Consider the following 24,022-nt stretch of genomic DNA (forward strand, 5'->3'; position numbering starts at 1 on the left):
GATAAAATATTGAAGGCAGCACAGGATAAAATAGGTAAAAAGGCAAGGCTAAGTAGATGTCTTTGGGTAAACCTAGAGATTCTGTATTTCATCGAGGAAGGTAGAAAATGTGAAAATACAGTAAACAAAGCAGGCGAAAGGGAATACAAACATTTAAAAAATGAGATTGACAGGAAGTGCAAAATGGCTAAGCAGGAATGGCTAGAGGAAAAATGTAAGGATTTAGATGCATATATCACAAGGGAAAAGGTAGATACTGCATACAGGAAAATTAAAGAGGCCTTCAGAGAAAAGGGAAGCTGGTGTATGAATATCAAGAGTTCTGATGGAAAACCAGCCTTAAGCAAAGAAGGGAAAGATTGAAGGAATATATAGAGAGGCTATACAAGGTAGATGTACGTGAGGCAATATTACTGAAATGAAAGAGGACATAGATGAGATGGGGGATACAATAACGTGAGAAGAATTTGACAGAGTGCTGGAAGACCTAAGTTGAAACAAGACCCTGGGAGTAGCAACATTCTGTTAGAACAACTGAGAGTCTTGGGACAGCCAGCCATGACGAAACTCTTCTATTGGTGAGGAAGATGTATGATACAGGTGAAATACCCTCAGACTTCAAGAAGAATATAATAATTCCAAAGACACTAGTATGTATTATTAAACTGTCAGTTTAATAAGTCATGGTTGCAAAGTACAAAAATGGATTTTTTATAGAAGAATGGAAAAGCTGGTACAAACCAACCTCGGATAAGATTAGTTGGATTTCAGAGAAATGTAAGAACATGCGAGGTAATACTGACCCCACAACTTATCTTGGAAGGTAGGTTAAGGAAAGGCAAACATATGTTTATAGCATTTGTAGACTTAGAGAAAGTATTTGACAATGTTGACGGGAATACTCTATTTGAAATTCTGAGAGTAGCAAGGGTAAAATACAGGGAGCGAAAGGCCATATACAACTTCTACAGAAACCAGACAGCAGTGGTAAGAGTTAAGGGGCATGAAAGGGAAGCAGGGGTTGAGAAGGGAGTGAGACAGGGCTGTAGCCTATCCTTCATGTTATCAATCTGTACATTGAGTAAGCAATAAAGGAAACAAAAAAAGAACTGGGAGTAGTAATTAAGAGTTCAGGGAGGAGAAATAAAAACTTGAGGTTTGCCAATGACATTGTAAATCTGTCAGAGACTGCAAAGGACTTGGAAGAGCAGTTGGATGGAGTGGACAGTGTCGTGAAAGGTCGCTATAAGATGAATTAATTCTTAATTTCTTTGCGTGTTTTTGGTACTTGCATTGTTTAATTCATAAATTTCGAGCGTATTATAGTATTTGAGAGTTGTAGCATCGCGTTTTAGTACCTGAATAGTGTAAATTCGCGTAGTCGTTTGTCTACTGTTTTGTTTTGAACGGCCAGTGTCGGTTGGTCGCAGTTAGTGTGCTCCCTGCCGCCGTTGGATAAGCAGCTGCAGCAGCAAGTCGTATACTCCTAGCTCACTCATTTGTTACATAGTTTAATTCTTAATTTCTTTGCGTGTTTTTGGTACTTGCATTGTGTAATTCATAAATTTCGGGCGTATTATAGTATTTGAGAGTTGTAGCATCACGTTTTAGTACCTGAATAGTGTAAATTCGCGTAGTCGTTTGTCTACTGTTTTGTTTTGAACGGCCAGTGTCGGTTGGTCACAGTTAGTGTGCTCCCTGCCGCCGTTGGATAAGCAGCTGCAGCAGCAAGTCGTATACTCCTAGCTCACTCATTTGTTACATAGTTTAATTCTTAATTTCTTTGCGTGTTTTTGGTACTTGCATTGTTTAATTCATAAATTTCGAGCGTATTATAGTATTTGAGAGTGTAGCATCGTGTTTTAGTACCTGAATAGTGTAATTTCGCTTAGTCTCCTTCCGCCGCCGAGCAGTGTCAGCAGTGCGCAAGTAGCAGCATTACTGCATTTACTAGGCAATCTTGTATTTTAATAACCGTTTAAATTTTGTCGATTTGTTTGCGCTCTCTGTAGATTAGTTCAGACGTTCTTAGCAAAACAGTTTTTAGCATGGATAGGGACTGCAACTGCTGTGTTCGGATGCAGGCTGAGTTGGCATCCCTTCGCTCCCAGCTTCAGGCAGTGTTGGCTTCGGTCACACAGCTTGAGGCTGTTGCCAATGGGCATCACTGTGGGGGTCGGGATGGGGGTTTGTCGGGGACGGCCAGCTCGTCCCACGCATCCCCTGATCGGACTAAGACTGTGGTTGCCCGGGATACTGCCCGCATTGAGGCTGATCCCTCACCTGTGGTAGAGTGGGAGGTCGTTTCAAGGTGTGGCAGGGGGCGAAAGACATTCCGGAGGGCTGAACGGAAAGCCTCTCCAGTTTGTCTGACGAACCGGTTTCAGGCTCTGTCTCAGGCTGATACTGATCTTCGGCCTGACATGGCTGCTTGTCCTGTTCCAGAGGTTGCCCCTCAGTCTGCAAGATCCGGGCAGTCGCAGAGGGTGGGCTTACTGGTAGTTGGGAGCTCCAACGTCAGGCGCGTAATGGGGCCCCTTAGGGAAATGGCAGCAAGAGAGGGGAAGAAAACCAATGTGCACTCCGTGTGCATACCGGGGGGAGTCATTCCAGATGTGGAAAGGGTCCTTCCGGATGCCATGAAGGGTACAGGGTGCACCCATCTGCAGGTGGTCGCTCATGTCGGCACCAATGATGTGTGTCGCTATGGATCGGAGGAAATCCTCTCTGGCTTCCGGCGGCTATCTGATTTGGTGAAGACTGCCAGTCTCGCTAGCGGGATGAAAGCAGAGCTCACCATCTGCAGCATCGTCGACAGGACTGACTGCGGACCTTTGGTACAGAGCCGAGTGGAGGGTCTGAATCAGAGACTGAGACGGTTCTGCGACCGTGTGGGCTGCAGATTCCTTGACTTGCGCCATAGGGTGGTGGGGTTTCGGGTTCCGCTGGGTAGGTCAGGAGTCCACTACACGCAACAAGCGGCTACACGGGTAGCAGGGGTTGTGTGGCGTGGGCTGGGCGGTTTTTTAGGTTAGATGGCCTTGGGCAAGTACAGAAAGGGCAACAGCCTCAACGGGTGCGGGGCAAAGTCAGGACATGCGGGGACCAAGCAGCAATCGGTATTGTAATTGTCAACTGTCGAAGCTGCGTTGGTAAAGTACTGGAACTTCAAGCGCTGATAGAAAGCACCGAAGCTGAAATCGTTATAGGTACAGAAAGCTGGCTTAAACCAGAGATAAATTCTGCCGAAATTTTTACAAAGCTACACACGGTGTTTAGAAAGGATAGATTGCATGCAACCGGTGGTGGAGTGTTCATCGCTGTTAGTAGTAGCTTATCCTGTAGTGAAGTAGAAGTGGATAGTTCCTGTGAATTATTATGGGTGGAGGTTACACTAAACAACCAAACTAGGTTAATAATTGGCTCCTTTTACCGACCTCCCGACTCAGCAGCATTAGTGGCAGAACAACTGAGAGAAAATTTGGAATACATTTCACATAAATTTTCTCAGCATGTTATAGCCTTAGGTGGAGATTTCAATTTACCAGATATAGACTGGGACACTCAGATGTTTAGGACGGGTGGTAGGGACAGAGCATCGAGTGACATTATACTGAGTGCACTATCCGAAAATTACCTCGAGCAATTAAACAGAGAACCGACTCGTGGAGATAACATCTTGGACCTACTGATAACAAACAGACCCGAACTTTTCGAATCTGTATGTACAGAACAGGGAATCAGTGATCATAAGGCCGTTGCAGCATCCCTGAATATGGAAGTTAATAGGAATATTAAAAAAGGGAGGAAGGTTTATCTGTTTAGCAAGAGTAATAGAAGGCAGATTTCAGACTACCTAACAGATCAAAACGAAAATTTCTGTTCCGACACTGACAGTGTTGAGTGTTTATGGAAAAAGTTCAAGGCAATCGTAAAATGCGTTTTAGACAGGTACGTGCCGAGTAAAACTGTGAGGGACGGGAAAAATCCACCGTGGTACAACAACAAAGTTAGGAAACTACTGCGAAAGCAAAGAGAGCTCCACTCCAAGTTTAAACGCAGCCAAAACCTCTCAGACAAACTGAAGCTAAACGATGTCAAAGTTAGCGTAAGGAGGGCTATGCGTGAAGCGTTCATTGAATTCGAAAGTAAAATTCTATGTACCGACTTGACAGAAAATCCTAGGAAGTTCTGGTCTTACGTTAAATCAGTAAGTGGCTCGAAACAGCATATCCAGACACTACGGGATGATGATGGCATTGAAACAGAGGATGACACGCGTAAAGCTGAAATACTAAACACCTTTTTCCAAAGCTGTTTCACAGAGGAAGACCGCACTGCAGTTCCTTCTCTAAATCCTCGCACAAACGAAAAAATGGCTGACATCGAAATAAGTGTCCAAGGAATAGAAAAGCAACTGGAATCACTCAATAGAGGAAAGTCCACTGGACCTGACGGGATACCAATCCGATTCTACACAGAGTACGCGGAAGAACTTGCCCCCCTTCAAACAGTCGTGTACCGCAAGTCTCTAGAGGAACGGAGGGTTCCAAATGATTGGAAAAGAGCACAGATAGTCCCAGTCTTCAAGAAGGGTCGTCGAGCAGATGCGCAAAACTATAGACCTATATCTCTTACGTCGATCTCTTGTAGAATTTTAGAACATGTTTTTTGCTCGCGTATCATGTCATTTCTGGAAACCCAGAATCTACTATGTAGGAATCAACATGGATTCCGGAAACAGCGATCGTGTGAGACCCAACTCGCCTTATTTGTTCATGAGACCCAGAAAATATTAGATACAGGCTCCCAGGTAGATGCTATTTTTCTTGACTTCCGGAAGGCGTTCGATACAGTTCCGCACTGTCGCCTGATAAACAAAGTAAGAGCCTACGGAATATCAGACCAGCTGTGTGGCTGGATTGAAGAGTTTTTAGCAAACAGAACACAGCATGTTGTTATCAATGGAGAGACGTCTACAGACGTTAAAGTAACCTCTGGCGTCCCACAGGGGAGTGTTATGGGACCATTGCTTTTCACAATATATATAAATGACTTAGTAGATAGTGTCGGAAGTTCCATGCGGCTTTTCGCGGATGATGCTGTAGTATACAGAGAAGTTGCTGCATTAGAAAATTGTAGCGAAATACAGGAAGATCTGCAGCGGATAGGCACTTGGTGCAGGGAGTGGCAACTGACCCTTAACATAGACAAATGTAATGTATTGCGAATACATAGAAAGAAGGATCCTTTATTGTATGATTATATGATAGCGGAACAAACACTGGTAGCAGTTACTTCTGTAAAATATCTGGGAGTATGCGTACGGAACGATTTGAAGTGGAATGATCATATAAAACTAATTGTTGGTAAGGCGGGTACCAGGTTGAGATTCATTGGGAGAGTGCTTAGAAAATGTAGTCCATCAACAAAGGAGGTGGCTTACAAAACACTCGTTCGACCTATACTTGAGTATTGCTCATCAGTGTGGGATCCGTACCAGGTCGGGTTGACGGAGGAGATAGAGAAGATCCAAAGAAGAGCGGCGCGTTTCGTCACTGGGTTATTTGGTAACCGTGATAGCGTTACGGAGATGTTTAATAAACTCAAGTGGCAGACTCTGCAAGAGAGGCGCTCTGCATCGCGGTGTAGCTTGCTCGCCAGGTTTCGAGAGGGTGCGTTTCTAGATGAGGTATCGAATATATTGCTTCCCCCTACTTATACTTCCCGAGGAGATCACGAATGTAAAATTAGAGAGATTAGAGCGCGCACGGAGGCTTTCAGACAGTCGTTCTTCCCGCGAACCATACGCGACTGGAACAGGAAAGGGAGGTAATGACAGTGGCACGTAAAGTGCCCTCCGCCACACACCGTTGGGTGGCTTGCGGAGTATCAATGTAGATGTAGATGTAGAAAATCAACAAAAGCAAAACAAGACGAATGGAGTATTTTTTTTTTTTTTTTTTTGGTCATCAGTCTACTGACTGGTTTGATGCGGCCCGCCACGAATTCCTTTCCTGTGCTAACCTCTTCATCTCAGAGTAGCACTTGCAACCTACGTCCTCAATTATTTGCTTGACGTATTCCAATCTCTGTCTTCCTCTACGGTTTTTGCCCTCTACAGCTCCCTCTAGTACCATGGAAGTCATTCCCTCATGTCTTAGCAGATGTCCTATCATCCTGTCCCTTCTCCTTATCAGTGTTTTCCACATATTCCTTTCCTCTCCGATTCTGCGTAAAACCCCCTAATTCCTTACCTTATCAGTCCACCTAATTTTCAACATTCGTCTATAGCACCACATCTCAAATGCTTCAATTCTCTTCTGTTCCAGTTTTCCCACAGTCCATGTTTCACTACCATACGATGCTGTACTCCAGACGTACATCCTCAGAAATTTCTTCCTCAAATTAAGGCCGGTATTTGATATTAGAAGACTTCTCTTGGCCAGAAATGCCTTTTTTGCCATAGCGAGTCTGCTTTTGATGTCCTCCTTGCTCCGTCCGTCATTGGTTATTTTACTGCCTAGGTAGCAGAATTCCTTAACTTCATTGACTTCGTGACCATCAATCCTGATGTTAAGTTTCTCGCTGTTCTCATTTCTACTACTTCTCATTACCTTCGTCTTTCTCCGATTTACTCTCAAACCATACTGTGTACTCATTAGACTGTTCATTCCATTCAGCAGATCATTTAATTCTTCTTCACTTTCACTCAGGATAGCAATGTCATCAGCGAATCGTATCATTGATATCCTTTCACCTTGTATTTTAATTCCACTCCTGAACCTTTCTTTTATTTCCATCATTGCTTCCTCGATGTACAGATTGAAGAGTAGGCGCGAAAGGCTACAGCCTTGTCTTACACCCTTCTTAATATGAGCACTTCGTTCTTGATCGTCCACTCTTATTATTCCCTCTTGGTTGTTGTACATATTGTATATGACCCGTCTCTCCCTGTAGCTTACCCCTACTTTTTTCAGAATCTCGAACAGCTTGCACCATTTTATATTGTCGAACGCTTTTTCCAGGTCGACAAATCCTATGAAAGTGTCCTGATATTTCTTTAGCCTTGCTTACATTATTAGCCGTAATGTCAGAATTGCCTCTTTCGTCCCTTTACTTTTCCTAAAGCCAAACTGATCGTCACCTAGCGCATTCTCAATTTTCTTTTCCATTCTTCTGTATATTATTCTTGTTAGCAGCTTTGATCCATGAGCTGTTAAGCTGATTGTGCGACAATTCTCACACTTGTCAGCTCTTGCCATCTTCGGAATTGTGTGGATGACGCTTTTCCGAAAGTCAGATGGTATGTCGCCAGACTCATATATTCTACACACCAACATGAATAGTCGTTTTGTTGCCACTTCCCCCAATGATTTTAGAAATTCTGATGGAATGTTATCTATCCCTTCTGTCTTATTTGACCGTAAGTCCTCCAAAGCTCTTTTAAATTCCGATTCTAATACTGGATCCCCCATCTCTTCTAAATCGACTCTTGTTTCTTCTTCTATCACATCAGACAAATCTTCACCCTCATAGAGGCTTTCAATGTATTCTTTCCACCTATCTGCTCTCTCTTCTGCATTTAACAGTGGAATTCCCGTTGCACTCTTAATGTTACTACCGTTGCTTTTAATGTCACCAAAGGTTGTTTTGACTTTCCTGTATGCTGAGTCTGTCCTTCCCACAATCATATCTTTTTCGATGTCTTCACATTTTTCCTGCAGCCATTTCGTCTTAGCTTCCCTGCACTTCCTATTTATTTCATTCCTCAGCGACTTGTATTTCTGTATTCCTGATTTTCCCGGAACATGTTTGTACTTCCTCCTTTCATCAATCAACTGAAGTATTCAGAATGAGATTTTCACTCTGCAGCGGAGTGTGCGCTGATATGAAACTTCCTGGCAGATTAAAACTGTGTGCCCGACCGAGACTCGAACTCGGGATCTTTGCCTTTCGCGGGCAAGTGCTCTACCATCTGAGCTACCGAAGCACGGCTCACGCCCGGTACTCACAGCTTTACTTCTGCCAGTACCTCGTCTCCTACCTTCCAAACTCTACAGAAGCTCTCCTGCGAACCTTGCAGAACTAGCACTCCTGAAAGAAAGGATATTGCGGAGACATGGCTTAGCCACAGCCTGGGGGATGTTTCCAGAATGAGATTTTCACTCTGCAGGTTCGCAGGAGAGCTTCTGTAAAGTTTGGAAGGTAGGAGACGAGGTACTGGCAGAAGTAAAGCTGTGAGTACCGGGCGTGAGTCGTGCTTTGGTAGCTCAGTTGGTAGAGCACTTGCCCGCGAAAGGCAAAGGTCCCGAGTTCGAGTCTCGGTCGGGCACACAGTTTTAATCTGCTAGGAAGTTTCAACTGAAGTATTTCTTCTGTTACCCATGGTTTCTTCGCAGCTACCTTCTTTGTACCTATGTTTTCCTTCCCAACTTCTGTGATGGCCCTTTTTAGAGATGTCCATTCCTCTTCAACTGTACTGCCTACTGCGCTATTCCTTATTGCTGTATCTATAGCGTTAGAGAACTTCAAACATATCTTCAAACGTATCTTCAAATGTATCTTCAAACGTATGGAATATAGTCGAATTAAATCAGATGATGTTTTGGGAATCAGATTAGGAAATGAGACACTTAACTGAGTTTTGCTCTTTGGGCAGCAAAATAACTGGCGATGGCCGAAGTTGAAGGGTATAAAATGTAGACTGGAAATGGCAAGAAAAGTGTTTCTGAACAAGAGAAATTTGTTAATGCTGAGTACAGGCTTCAGTGTCAGAGTGTCTTTTTTTGACAGCATTTGTATGGAAGTGAAACATGGACGATAAACTGTTTAGTCAAGATGAGAAGCTTTTGAAATGTTGTGTTACAGATGAATGCTGAATATCAGATGGGGAGATCACAAATCGAATGAGGAGGTACTAAATAGAATTGGGAAGTGGATTATGGCAAAACTTGACTAGAAGAATGGATCAGTTGGTAGGACGCATTCTGAGACACCAAGGGATCACCGGTTTAGTACTGAGGGGAGTGTGGGTGGTAAAAACTGTAGAGAGAGACCAAGAGATGAATACAGCAAGCAGATTCAGAAGGATGCAGTTTGCAGTAGATATTCGGAGATGAAGAGACTTGCAGAGGATAGAGTAGCATTGCAGAGCTGAGTCAAAGCAGTCTTCGGACTGAAGACCACAACAACAACAACAACAACAACAACAACTATAACAACGAAAGCCGGCCAGGGTGGCCAACCAATTCTACGCTCTACAGTCTGGAATTGCGCGACCGCTACGGTCGCAGGTTCAAATCCTGCCTCGGGCATGGATGTGTGTGATGTCCTTAGGTTAGTTAGGTTGAAGTAGTTCTAAGTTCTAGGGGGCTGATGACCTCAGAAGTTAAGTCCCATAGTCCTCAGAGCCATTTTTGAATAACAACAACAACAACAACATGGAGGAACCCACAGGTGCGAGGGTAATAGCAATGGTAATTGCTATTAGCATGTATGTTACCACAATGAGCTCTTGTGATCGAGACACATTTATATACGCTGAGATGACAAAAGTCATGGGAAGCCTCCTCATATTGTGTTGCACCTTCCTTTGTTCAGCATAGAGCAGCAACTTCACATGGCATGGACTCAAGTCATTGGAATATCTCTGGAGGAATATTGAGCTGTGCTGCCTCTATAGCTGTCCATAATTGTGAAAGTGTTTGCAGGTGCAGGATTTTGTGCACAAACTGACCTCTCAATCATGTCCCATAAATGGAACTTCCTGGCAGTTTAAAACTGTGTGCCGGACCGAGACTCGAACTTGGGACCTTTGCCTTTCGCGGGCAAGTGCTCTACCAACTGAGCTACCAAAGCACGACTCATGCCCCATCCTCACAGGTTTGCTTCTGCCAGTACCTCGTCTCCTACCTTTCAAACTTTACAGAAGCTCTCCTGCGAACCTTGCAGAACTAGCACTCCTGAAAGAAAGGATATTGCGGAGACACGGCTTAGCCACAGCCTGGGGGATGTTTCTAGAATGAAATTTTCACTCTGCAGCCGAGTATGCGCTGATATGAAACTTCCTGGCAGATTAAAACTGTGTGCCAGACTGAGACTCGAACTCGGGACCTTTGCCTTTCGCGGGCAAGTGCTCTACCAACTGAGCTACCCAAGCACGACTCACGCCCTGTCCTCACAGCTTTACTTCTGCCAGTACCTTGTCTCCTACCTTCCAAACTTTACAGAAGCTGTCCTGCGAACCTTGCAGAACTAGCACTCCTGAAAGAAAGGATATTGCGGAGACATGGCTTAGCCACAGCCTGGGGGATGTTTTTAGAATGAAATTTTCACTCTACAGTGGAGTGTGCTGTCTATGTCTTTTGCTCGAGGTGTCGAGGGTGTTCTTCAAACCAATTGTGAACAGTTCTGGCCAAGTGGCTTGAGGCATTATGATCCATAAAAATTCCATTGTTGTTTTGGAATATGTAGTATATGAATGGCTGCAAATAGTCTCCAGGTAGCTGAACGTAACCGTTTTGAGTCAGTGATTGCCCCATTTGGACCAAAGGACCCTGTTCGTCCATGTAAACACAGCCCACACCATTATGGAGCCACCACCAGTTTGCCCTATGCCTTGTTGACAACTTGGGTCCGTGGCTTCATGAAGTCCACATCAGACGCAAACCAATTTTTACCACCAACTGAAATTGAGGCTCATATGACGAGGCCACAGTTTTTCAGTCATCTAGGGTGCAACCGATATGGTGAGAAGCCCAGGAGAGATGCAGGAGGCAAGGTTGTGCTGTCGGCAAAGGCACTTGCAGCGCTCGTCTGCTGCCATAGCCCGTTAACGCCAAATTTCACTGCGCTGTTCTAGCGGTTATGTTCATCATACACCCCGCATTGATTTCCCTGGTTATTTCATGCACTGTTGCTTGTCTTTTACCAGTGAGAACTCTACACAAATGCTGCTGCTCTCAGCTGTCAATTGAAGGCCATCGGCCACTGCTTTGTCCACGGTGAGAGGTAATGCCTGAAATTTGTTATTCTCATCACACCTTGACACTGTGGATTGCGGAATACTGAATTCTCTAATGATTTCCAAAATGGAATGTCCCATGTATTTAGCTCCAATTACCATTCATCATTCATAGTTTGTTAATTGCCGTAATGCAGCCATAACCATGTCGGAACCATTTTCACATGTATCACTTGTGTACGAATGACAGGTCTGTCAGTGCACTGCCCTTTTATACCTTGCGTATGCAATACTACTGCCATCTGGATATGTATATATTGCTATCCCATGGTTTTTGGCACCACAGTGTACGTATGGAGAGGGTATTGTAAATGCACATAACTTTTTAAACTTTAATTGGTTTTACTTAGAAATTTGTAAGTGGAGTTGGAGGAGCTGGTCATTGTAATGCAAGAAGATGCTCATAAAGTATTCTTTTACTTCTGTTCTGAATATCTGGACATTACTGTATTCTTTCCTGATACATACTGGCAACCTGTTAAAATATTACTGAGCTAGTAAGTCATCTATATTTTTTTGTAAATGCATAACATTAGAGTTTGAAAGATTCAGGGTTAAACTGTTTGTTGCAAATCATTCGCAAGCCTGCTCCACTATTCTTCTGACTGTGTTATTTTTTTCTCTTATGTAATACAAATTATTGTGCATAATGGTGATAGTCTGTGATTACAAAACCTGTCACCAAGATTATTTGTGTAGTAATTATAATTTTAAAACTTCAGTGTTGTGTAATATTATTGCCTTTAATCACCACAGGTGAAGATACTCATAATCTACATCATTATAAAAGGTGTGTCTGTTTGGCTGTCATTTAAAGCTGTGTTAGATATTTGTGTCAAGACTGTGTGTTTTTCAGGAAACTGCTAAGAGTCGTGGGTCATCTAGAGGTTGTGACATCGACAAAATCTCGTAAACCAAACCCTGTACAGAGGATTGCACAGCAGGAAAACCTCGCAGTTCATCCATGGCCGTTGGAGTCTGTGCCACCAGGATTTCACATTGGTCTTGTAGCATCTTTTGGACACCTCATTCCCAAGAAGATAATTGAAATGTTCCCTTTGTAAGTACTGTCGGCTTGTGAATCTATATGCTGCAGTTGTCAAATATCAATACACATTATTCACGTGAAGAAACTGTAAAATAATGAGACAGCATTGCTGGCCAGTACCTAACTTTAGGAGGTGAAATTCTTAGTACCGCCTCCGGACACGTATAAAAGTATGAGGGAGGACATTCTGCACGTCTACATACTTATTTCTCAAAATAGTCACCCTGGTGACAAATACGTTTTTCCTATCGTCACTGTAGAATTCGTGCTTTCAGTTTTCTGAGGGTCTTCCAGTATTTTGCAGTGTTTACGGCTTGAGATCCAAATGCGTCACACCTTGAACATCCCAGAACACTGTGAGTATGACTTTGCCTGCTGATGGTATGGTCTTGAACATTTTTGACATTGATGACCCTTTTTGGCAGAACTCCTATGAAGCTTGCTTATTTTTAGGGTCAAAATGGTGAACCCAGCTTTGTACACCTGTTGTCATGTTATTAAAGAACCCATCACTTCCACTGTCAAAATGCAAAAGAAATTGTTGAAAAATGTCCAATCTCCTCTGTTTCATGTCGGCAGTGAACATTTGAGGCACCCACTATGCTCACAGTTTTTTGTACGACAGTTCTGCAGTGATGGCCTGTACACACTCTTACGATATGCCACACTTAACTGAGAGCTATGCCTGTGTTATCCAACAATTTTCTTGATGAGTTCATGATCTTGAGTCTGATGAGTCATGTTAGATACCATATGCGATTGTCCACTCTGAGCTCTGTCACACATGTAGAGGTAAGCACCACCATTCCTTCATTACAAGCACAAACAACCCAGTGTTGCATATTAATGATGTCGGTACAGTTGTTATCATACACAGCTTTTATTTTTCTACAGGTTTCAGTTGAAGGCACATTTCTTGCAATTAGAAACTAGGTTAGAGACTTCATCACAGCATGCTGTTCAACCTGCACAGACCTAGTGTTGTTACAGACTGCCATTTTACACCACTGTCATGTCACATACTAAAATTTGGAGCCCTCTAGTGACAGAGCTGACCTTGGGGAAGATCAGTTTGGATTCCGTAGAAATGTTGGAACACGTGAGGCAATACTGACCATACAACTTATCTAAGAAGAAAGATTAAGGAAAGACAAACCTACATTTCTAGCATTTGTAGGCTTAGAGAAAGCTTTTGACAATGTTGACTGGAATACTCCTCTCTTTCAAATTCTGAAGGTGGTAGGGGTAAAATACAGGGAGTGAAAGGCTATTTACAATTTGTACAGAAACCAGATGGCAGTTATAAGAGTCGAGGGACATGAAAGGGAAGCAGTGGTTGGGGAGGGAGTGAGACAGGGTTGTAGCCTCTCCCCAATGCTATTCAATCTGTATATTGAGCAAGCAGTAAAGGAAAGAAAAGAAAAGTTCGGGGTAGGTATTAAAATCCATGGAGAAGAAATAAAAACTTTGAGGTTTGCCGACGACATTGTAATTCTGTCAGAGACAGCAAAGGACTTGGAAGAGCAGTTGAACAGAATGGACAGTGTTTTGAAAGGAGGGTATAAGATGAACATCAACAAAAGCAAAACGAAGATAATGGAATGTAGTCGAATTAAATCGGGTGATACTGAGGAAATTAGATTAGGCAATGAGACACTTAAAGTGGTAAAGGAGTTTTGCTATTTGGGGAGCAAAATAACTGATGATGGTTGAAGTAGAGAGGATATAAAATGTAGACTGGCAATGGCAAGAAAAGCGTTTCGGAAGAAGAGAAATTTGTTTAAGTGTCAGGAAGTCGTTTCTGAAAGTATTTGTATAGAGTGTAGCCATGTATGGAAGTGAAACATGGACAATAAATAGTTTGGACAAGAAGAGAATAGAAGCTTTTGAAATGTGGTGCTACAGAAGAATGCTGAAGATTAGATGGGTAGATCACATAACTAATGAGGAGGTATTGAATATAATTGGGGAGAAGAGGAGTTTGTGGCACAACTTGACTAGAAGAAGGGATCGGTTGGTAGGACATGTTCTGAGGCATCAAGGGATCACCAATTTGGTACTGGTGGGGGGGGGGCAGCATGGAGGGTAAAAATCGTAGAGGGAGACCAAGAGATGAATACACTATATAGATTCAGAAGGATGTAGGCTGTTGTAGGTACTGGGAGATGAAGAAGCTTGCACAGGATAGAGTAGCATGGAGAGCTGCATCAAACCAGTCTCAGGACTGAAGACCACAACAACAACAGTGACAAAGGATTGCTACTTGCGTTAGTGAAGCGGGAAAAGTAACCGAGTAATATGCTTGCCATGTAATGCCTCATCTGGTACCAAGGATGACTTGGACTGGTGGAAGTGACGCTTGAAAGAGAGAGAAGAGTAGAGCAAGGTGAAGTGATGCCTGGGAACCCTGATGTTGCAGCTGCTTGTGGTCTCTTTGTCCTGGCTGCTCGATTAGCAAATAGTGGAAGGCTCATGAATCTCTTGAGTGGAAGGTGCTGGCTGCACGACTGTTCTGTCCCATTTTTCAGATAGTATCACAATGCAGTACATCGACACCGAGGACAGCCAATGAAGAAATAAAGAAAATGGAACATCGTCACAAGCCTTATCTATATGAGGATGGTATCTGTTCTTTCGGACATGTCTGAAAGAACTCTTATGGGAATCGGTAGATTGACTGCTGCGAGTAATGAGTATTGTGGGCAGGGGTGCTACAAATGTAGTGTGTAGACAGTAAGTTGGAAATGTGGGTCTCATGGGAAGCATGCCAGAGATACGTACCTGCAATCTCACTATCCTCTGTGTTCTCGGTGGCTCAGTCAGGTAGAGCGTCTGCGATGTAAGCAGGAGATCCCGGGTTTGAGTCCCGGTTGGGGCACACATTTTCAACTGTCTCCATTGATATTTATCAACGCCTGTAAGCAGCTAATGGTCTGTATTTCATTGTAAGTTCATACAGATATCTAGTCTACATCATTTTGCAATTTGTTTTGATCATCTGATGACTTTACAAAGATGGTAAATGACAGCATCATCTGCAAACAATCTGAGGGATGCTCAGATGGTCTCCTAAATTGTTTATGCAGATCAGGAACAGCAGAAGGCATATAACACTTTCTTGGAAAAAGCCAGATATTACTTGTGTTTCTGTTTTACTCGATGACTTTCCATCGATTACTGTGAACAGTGACCATTCTGACAGAAAATCATGAATCCAGTTACGCAATTGAGAAAATACTCCATAGGTACTCAATTTGATTAGAAGTTGCATGTGAGGAATGGCTTCAAAAGCCTCCTGGAAATCTAAAAATATGGAATCAGTTTGACATCTCTTTTCAACAGCACTCATTACTTTGTGAGAGTAAGGAGATAGTTATGTATCACAAGAACAGTTTTCTGAATCCTTGTTGGCTGTTAGTCAATTAATCATTTTCTTCAAGGTAGTTCATAATGTTCGAACTCAGTATTTGTTCCAAAATCCTACTGGAAATCGACGTCAGTGATATGGTTCTGTAATTCAGTGGAATACTCCTATTTCCTTTCTTGGGTGTTGGTGTGACTTGTGCTGCTTTCCAGTCTTTTGCTATGGATGTTTCTAAGAGTGAGCGGTCTTATATGATTGCTAAGTATGGAGCTGTTCTATCAGCATACTCTGAAAGGAATGTGACTGGTATACAATCTGGACCCAAGGCCATGCGTTTATTAAGTGATTCAAGCTGCTTCGCTACACTGAGGATATCTACTTCTAAGCTACTCATGTTAACAGTTGTTGTTGATTCAATTTGTGGAATATTGACTTTATCTTCCTTTGTGAAGGAATTAGTAACTTTGCTTTAGTGGCACTGTTATCGGTAACATCATCATTGCTATTGGACAGTGAAGGCATCGATTGCATCTTGCCACTGGTGTTCATTAATGTGACCGGAGTCATTTAGGGTTTTCTGCTAGATTTCAAGACAGACTTTTCATATGGAAACTATTGCAAGCAGTTTGCACTAATCTTGCAGATTTTGTGTTCCTTTTAATTTGGCATGGTTTCTTTGTTGCTTCTGCAACAGTGTTCTGACCTGTTTTGTGTATAGGCTTCCACAAATGACGGTCTTGTATGCTTGAGAATTGTGCTGGAATGCAGAAAGGCCTGTAGAGGATCAGCACTTGGTGCAGGGAGTGGCAGTTGGTCCTGAACATAAACAATTGTAACATATTGTGAACAGGATAGATTGAAAAATCAGCCAACCAGTTGCAAATAAAGGTTTATTATCCCTTGATCATGGTTTCAATATGTATATAAAAAAAAAGCTCTTAAATGTGATTTTCAGAGTATCCCTGTAGATGTAGAGATCTTCCTCAGAAGTATTGGCCCTAAAAATGTACACACCAGCTACATTTTTTTTTAAATTTTTTTTATAGAAACATAATAAAATATTAATAGAAATATTTTATCTTGTGACAACTATTGCATCATGTGATGTAATAAGTGAGTATGTTTATTTCACAAATATTTTTCTATTAATATTTTGTTAAGTTTGTAAAAAAATTACTTTGTGACTGGTGTATACATTTTTAGGGCCAATATTTCTGAAGAAGACATTTTTATAAATATCGAAACCATGATCAAAGGATAATAAACTTGTAGTTGCAACTGGTTGACTAATTTTTCGGTCTATTCTGAATTACACAGTTGCTGTTTCACAGCCATGTTTAAGATTTTAATACTGTGAACAGTTACACAGAAAGAGACCTGTTATCATAGGACACATGATTGCAGAACAATCACTGGAAGCAGTCACATCCATTAAATATCAAGAAGTTTGTGTATGGTACAGTTTAAAGTGGAACAGCTACATAAACCTTATTGTAAGTAAGGCAGATGCCAGGCTGAGATAGATTCGAAGAATCATCAGGAAGTGTAGTCCATCCACGATCGTCCGATTGATGTTTACCAGTCTTTATCCTTTGGTAGTCGAGGAAACAATGTCAGCATGTTGATCGTGTTTGGACATATTTGCTAATAACGGAGCCGTAGTTCAAGTTTCTGCTTGTACCACACACAAGTCAGAAAGACAAGAATGTCACGCTAATCACTTGCCTGCATATTGGAGCTTATATACCTGCACCGGAGTCACTCTACATTACATATATGCTCCAGCAATGCTCTCAAATGGAAACTTCTTGATTACCCCTTACACTCATTGACTTTCTCACCTTTGTTGTAATAAATAGCAAAAGCAGCAGTGTTTCCATCTTAGAGGAAACAAATGCTTACAGAATGTAGCCATTGCTACTGTAGGTAACAGTCTGTACTTTTTCTCTTTGCAGAGGCGTTCTGAACGTACATGCCAGTCTCCTGCCTCGTTGGAGGGGTGCAGCTCCCATTGTATATGCCGTATTGAATGGGGACACGAAAACAGGAGTTTCCATAATGCAGATTATGCCACACAGGTATGTAGGCACTGAAAGAAATATTGTGTAGACATGCAAGTATGTATTATCACTAAAGGTGTGCTACAGTGATCAAAATTGGGTCCATGCTTATATACAAATTATAAAAAAAAAAACAAAAAAAAAAAAAACAACAGGAATTGTTTAATGTCGTGGGCTTTATACATCAAATCTTCAAATTTTTTTGTCGTGGTACATGTGTTCCTGATGTATATTTGCATATTCAGCTGTTTTGACAATTTAGTTTATTGCTGACAGATGAAAAAGTTATACGTATTTCTGAGTCCTCAGCGAATTATTACTTTGGAAAAAGATGGATCAAAGAATTTGCATTAAGTTTTGCTTGAAAAGTGGAGTAAAGTGAAGGTAGTGTTTACAAGTGGTATAAATGTTTCAGAGAGGGTCAAGAAGACATTGAAGATAACGATCACCCTGGACACCCTAGTACATCAATTTCTGATGACAATTTCGAAGAAGTAAAGATAATGGTTCTGGAAAATTGCCAGATCACCATTGGAGAGGTTGCTGATGATGCTGGCATATCCTTTGGCTCATGCCAAGCAATCTTTTTGGATGTTTGAGCATGAAACGTGCAGCAGCAAAGTTTGTTCCGAAATTGTTGAATCTCAACCAAAAGCGATGTTGCATAGACATCTCTCAGAAATTTCTGAATGAGGTCGACAACAATCCAGATCTTCTAAAAGAGCTTACAGCAGGTGGAGCAATGTGGGTATATGTATATGATGTCAAAACTGAACCCCAGTTGCCCATATGGAAGCTACCAGGAGAGCTGAGACCTAAAAAAAGAAAATCAATAAGTTTGATCACATGTGAAGGTCCTCCTCACTGTTTTCTTTGATTACACTGGAATAATGCATCATGAGTTCCTGTCTTGTGGTTGTACAATCAGTAAGGAATACTACCTGGAATATGTTGCACCAGCCACTGTGTTCGCCAGACATGGCCACCTGCAACTTCTTTCTGTTCCTGAGGCTGAAGAAAACTGTGAACGGATATCATTTTGCCACCATTGATGAGATAAAAACAGAATCACTGAAGGAACTGAACATCATAACGAAATGTGAGTTCCAGAAGTGCTTCCAAGATTGGAAAAAACACTGACACAAGTCTGTTGTATCTGATGGGGATTACTTTGAACAGGACAAATTTGATGTTGATGAATAAATAAAGATTCTTTAAGAAAAACAAAAATTCCTGTTACTTTTTCACCACGCCTCATGTGTGGATGACCTTCCACAATATATACAAGAAGCAGAAATGGTTCTCTTTGCTGATGATGCAAATAGTATTATTGGGCTCAACTGAGCAATTTCAACACTCATAAATGTAAATAACATTTTTGTTGAATTTGAATAAAACACAAAACATGCAGCTCCGTATGGCACAGGGCCTGACAACACCATTAGCAGTAATGCATGAGGGTAAATCAATAAATGAAATAGAATATTCTAAATTCTTGGGTGTTTACATTGATAAGAACCAAAACTGGAAGTCTTAAATGTCTTAGCTCTTTAACTTCCTGTTACACGCATATTGTTTTGAAATGCAGGCAACGGTAGTCAAATGTCCACATTTTTATAAGAAGGCAAAACAAAAACTGCTCTGCCTGTAGGAAGTTTTATTCAAACTATGACTGGTTTCATGCAAATTTAGGCACATCCTCAGGTTATTTAAAGATGGATTCGAAAGAAAGTACTTTACTTTTTTTTTTCTTTTTCCACTGGCTTAGTAATATTGTTATATGGAGTAGAATAGTCCTGTACATTAGGCACTTACATAAATCTTGTATACAAAATTGTTTTATGCTGTCCTGAAGCCCCTCCCTATCCTTCATGCCACTGATAAATTAAAACGCACTAGAAAATAATTTGGGATGGAATGTGATGATATTATGAAAAGAATAGTTGCTATTCACCATGTAGCGGAGATGCTGAGCCACATATTGGCACAACAAAAAGACTGTCATGAAATAAGCTTTCAGCCAACAAGGCCTTTGTCAAAAATAATCACACACACACACACACACACACACACACACACACACACACACACAGTCTCAGCCAGCTGAAACCAGACTGCTAGAAGCATTTATGAAACTGATAAAAAGGTGGGCTTCCCTAAAACAAAATAAAATTAGTGTTTGGTCCTGAGAGAATAAAATAAGCCCTGCAAAGCACGCAAAAATGTATACAAACACCAATCAAAAAATACTGTGTTATCAGCTGAAGGCGATGCGGGCGTGGACATAAGGAATATTGAATGTGCTAGAGCCCTATGCAAGCAGTCACAAGGAAAACTGCATTGGCTGCGGTACCCGAAAACCCAGCAAGATGGCAGTAGAGAGTGTGGGGCTAATGCTCCGAATGTTAAGCATGAAAGTGGCAGGTGGCAAGCATAAAAGTAAATTACAGTTTAAATCAGCAAGTGATATAAAACGTGGACGATTCATGGAAAGAAAACTTAATACAGTAAATCCCTTATGATTACAGACTGCTTAATATTTATAATGGATACTATTCCACACAATTTGTAAAACCTTTTACTGTTTATAAATTCTCCATTGGTTTTCAGACAGCTTGGAATAATATCCAGTATAAGTATTAAGTAGTGTACATCATAAGAGATTTACTGTATTGCTTTTCTTTCCATGCATCGTCTATGTTTTATATCACTTGCATATTTAAATTGTAATTTATTTTTGTATACAGCTCCTCCCTCTCTTTCATGCTTCACTGTTTGGTGCACTAGCTCCACTTTCTCTAGCGCCTTCTTGCTGGGTTTCTGGATACCATTGCTAATGCAGTTTTCCTTGTGGCTCCTTGCATAAGGCTCAATCAAATTCAGTGTTCCTCATGTCCATGTCCACATCGCCTCCAGCTGACAATATGGTATGTTTTTATTGGTGCTTACATACGTTTTCACATGGTTTTCAGGGCTTATTTTATTCTATCTGCACCAAATACTCAATTTATGTTGTTTTAGTGACCCCCACCCCTTTTTATAAATTTGACAAACACTTCTAGTCAGTTTTTATTTATCAGTGGTGTGAAGGATGGGGACAGGTTTCAGGACAGCATAAAATAATGTTATATACAGAATGAATGGGACCATTCTACTCCATATAACAATATTTTTCTAAGTCAGTGTAAAAAGAAAAAACTGCAAAATACTTTCTTCCTAATCTCTGTTTGGCTCACCTGAGAATGTGCCTAAACTGGTGTGAAACCGGTCGTGGTTTTAATAAAAACTTTGTACAGCCAGAGTGGTGTTTTTGCCTTTTCATAAAAATTTTGTGTTACAGATAATATCAGATTTTGGAGATGAACATCAGAAAAAGTTGGCATACTTTACCTATTTTCATCTAGTAATGTCTTGTGGCACCATACCTGGGATAATTCGTTACTGAGGACATACTAAGGATATTGTGTGTGTCTGCCATGGAACCTCTTGTAGACAGCTTGTTAAACAGTTGTGCCAAGTGATAACAGGATCTCAATGTATTTAGTGCCTTATGCAGTTTGTTGTTAACTGTTGAGCACAGTTTGAAAACAACAGTGGTATTGATAAATGTAATAATAGAAGGAGAAATGACTAACACCATCCATCACTCAGCCTTAATGTGACACGGAAAGGAGTGATGTATTCAGCCATAAAAATCTATTTATATATGTGGTGTAGAACAGGCACCACATATGTATAAATATGTACTGCTTGATGGCCATTAAGATAATTTCAGTGCGGATGCACTCTTACACAGGAATCTTAGTGTGATGCAGCAAACAATGATGGACTGCTATGAGCTGTGTAAACAGTGTGTGACAAGGTGGAAATTTGGGATGGATGAAGACAATGCTCAGATAGCTGAAGTAGTAAAGGTGATCACTTGTGTGAAGTGGGACGTCTTTGTTCGAGTCTCAGTCCAGGACAAATTTTCACTTGTTGCCATTGAATTGAAGCACTGTGAACCATAAGAGCACAAAGCATGGAAACAGAGTTTTGAGAAAAATAGGTATTTGTGAAAATCAAATTTGTAGACAAACCACCAATCTCGTAGGTCTGGCTTGGTTAAAAAACAAGTTTCAGCTTCCTATATTTCTTCTGAAAATATAATGTATCCTATTTATGTTATATATTGTTAATTATTATTTATGATTGTATCTATTATTAATGTAAATTCACAAAATTTCCATATGTGGGCTAGTGACAATAGAGTCTTTTAATATTTTTAAATTAATTAATTAATGTTAAACTAGACTCAGAACATAAAGAACTGATACTACATACACTACACATGCAATTATGACTTATTCAAATACTTCATGATCATTATTACGATCAGTTTTGTGAAGAACATTCTGCGGCTTGAGGTTCAGATAAAACTGCTGCTATGCCTCTGATTATGAAGTACTACTACTGCATACATGATGTAAATACTAAATTATGTTGCCAACCATAGATAACAGGTGAGCAGTGCAGAGCAACAAAATTATGCTTCGTGCTTTTGGCTCATATGGAAATGAATATGTGAGAAATCAGTGAGACAGTTTTTCATGAACATTCGTATGTTAATTTTGGGCCTACATATTAATCACCATAAAATCAACAGATGTCGGAATAATGCATGCATACAAAAATCTCAAAATCAATTATGGCGTGCTTTATGGCCTTACGGTTTTCAGCACCTCAATTCATTACAGTGCCTGATTGTGGTTGATGTTGGAATTTATTTCATTTCATCGCACACAAAAATCTTTGACTATCTAATGATGTAAATAATTTAATTAATAATAAAATTAGCTTCAAAGACAAAATGAACTCCTATCTGCTTGACAACACCTGTTCCAAATTTATGAATGTGTAATGTTATGGCTATTTTGTGTGTTTTGGTCATTAAATAGGCATGGGCCTTCCTTTGTTAAACATTACAGAAGCACAAATATGTAAAAGATGTTGAAGTCCTGCATATAGAGGGAAAGGGTACAGTTATGACTCTACTAGAAATTAAAAAACAGTTGAGTATCCTCACATTTATTACTAAATAAACAGACTCATTTCAATTATTTGTCCCTATTGGACATGTTGTAGTAGGGCCATACTGAAAGTAATCATCAACATTTAAAAAAAAAAAAAAAAATTGTAACCCATATTTTTTACACAAACCAAGTATATCCTCTAATCTACATAGATTTTGTAGTGACATTCCAGACTCCCACCCCGCCTCCCTCCTCCTCTCTCTCTCTCTCTCTCTCTCTCTCTCTCTCTCTTTCTCTCTTTCTTTCTCTTTCTCTAAAAAACCTCTTGAGTTATTTTTTTTGTGTGTTGTTGTGCTCTGGACAGTGACTGTCGTAACCAGTGATGTAAGATGTATACCTGTGCCAAGTGCACATTCATGTGGGGGCCAGAGTGTAGCTGTGAGTTCCTCCTGCTCGTAGGTTTGATGTTGGCCCAGTACTGAAGCAGATGGCTTGCCCCATAGGTCCCCACGAAACGGCAGCTGACGTCCAGACCCGCCTCGCACGGCTTGGCGCTGAAGCTCTCCTGGAAGTTGTACGACATCTGCCTCACTCCCTGGATGACGCCTTGCCACAGCTGGAAGATGGGGTGACATATGGTGAGTCCCAAAAGGAGACTTGAATTCTTTTTAAAATGAATCAGCTGAACTGACCGACACTGGAAGATGGCTTTAGCCAGTGACGTAATGATGTTGTGGTTTGTGACGTACATGCACACAGTGTAGGTAATGGTTACTCATTGATCTGCTGTTGAGGTCTACATCAGGTGGGAAGGTGACAGTTTGGCTGAGACTTGGCAAAGGCAGTGAATGTAATGTTATAAGAATAACTATAATACTCGTTAAGGTGAACTCTGTTTTAATTGAACACTGCACTACTTTATTTGGAATGATGCTATTGGCAATTATATGCCTTTATCTGATCTCAGAACTGACTTAACATAGCCAGTTACAGGGGACATACAGTTTAACATGGATTCCAAACTAGGGCCGTTCATGGTGTGTCAGACTTCACACGTGCATTGTGTATGGGCTGCGTGTGGACCAAGGCCCATCCTGTTCCAGCTTTGCTTGTTCCTTCCCAGGAGGACTCTGTACAGCACAACATTACATTTAGCTTTTTTTCATCAACACCGCTCTCTTCAGTTCAGCAAAGTAGTGGTGTTAGTACTGTTTAGCTTTTGTTGTTTGTTCACAGTATGAAAGACGTTCACACGTCCAATGGTTGTTTGCACAAAAAGAGGTGCACTAGTGATCCATCATCACAAGCCTTTAAAAATTAATGGGAATGACAGAAGAGAGGGATGAGAATATCAAATATATATTTTTACTCTCATATGTGGAGGCTACAGCAAATTTACAATGAAACACCAATGCAAAAAGAGTTTAAAGGTTTAGTTGACAATGATTAGAGCAAAAAATTACACACAGGATTTGTTGTTCTGTACATCAAGAATCATTTTCTGCTAAATTT

The 24,022-nt window shown here is 41.0% G+C and overlaps 1 protein-coding gene across 2 annotated transcripts in view; it reads left to right on the top strand.

Annotated features, from left to right (window-relative positions):
- The window catches only part of LOC124719068 (methionyl-tRNA formyltransferase, mitochondrial), a 58,328-nt gene that overhangs the window by 16,837 nt on the left and 17,469 nt on the right, over window positions 1–24,022 (top strand). For both annotated transcript variants that reach the window (XM_047244748.1, XM_047244749.1), the window contains exons 2-4: window positions 11,883–12,086; window positions 17,394–17,516; window positions 22,970–23,148. In XM_047244748.1, coding sequence (XP_047100704.1) covers window positions 11,883–12,086; window positions 17,394–17,516; window positions 22,970–23,148 — 506 coding nt within the window. The remainder of the gene's footprint in view (window positions 1–11,882; window positions 12,087–17,393; window positions 17,517–22,969; window positions 23,149–24,022) is intronic.

Source organism: Schistocerca piceifrons, chromosome 10, assembly GCF_021461385.2.
Source record: "Schistocerca piceifrons isolate TAMUIC-IGC-003096 chromosome 10, iqSchPice1.1, whole genome shotgun sequence".
Lineage (NCBI taxonomy): Eukaryota > Metazoa > Arthropoda > Insecta > Orthoptera > Acrididae > Schistocerca > Schistocerca piceifrons.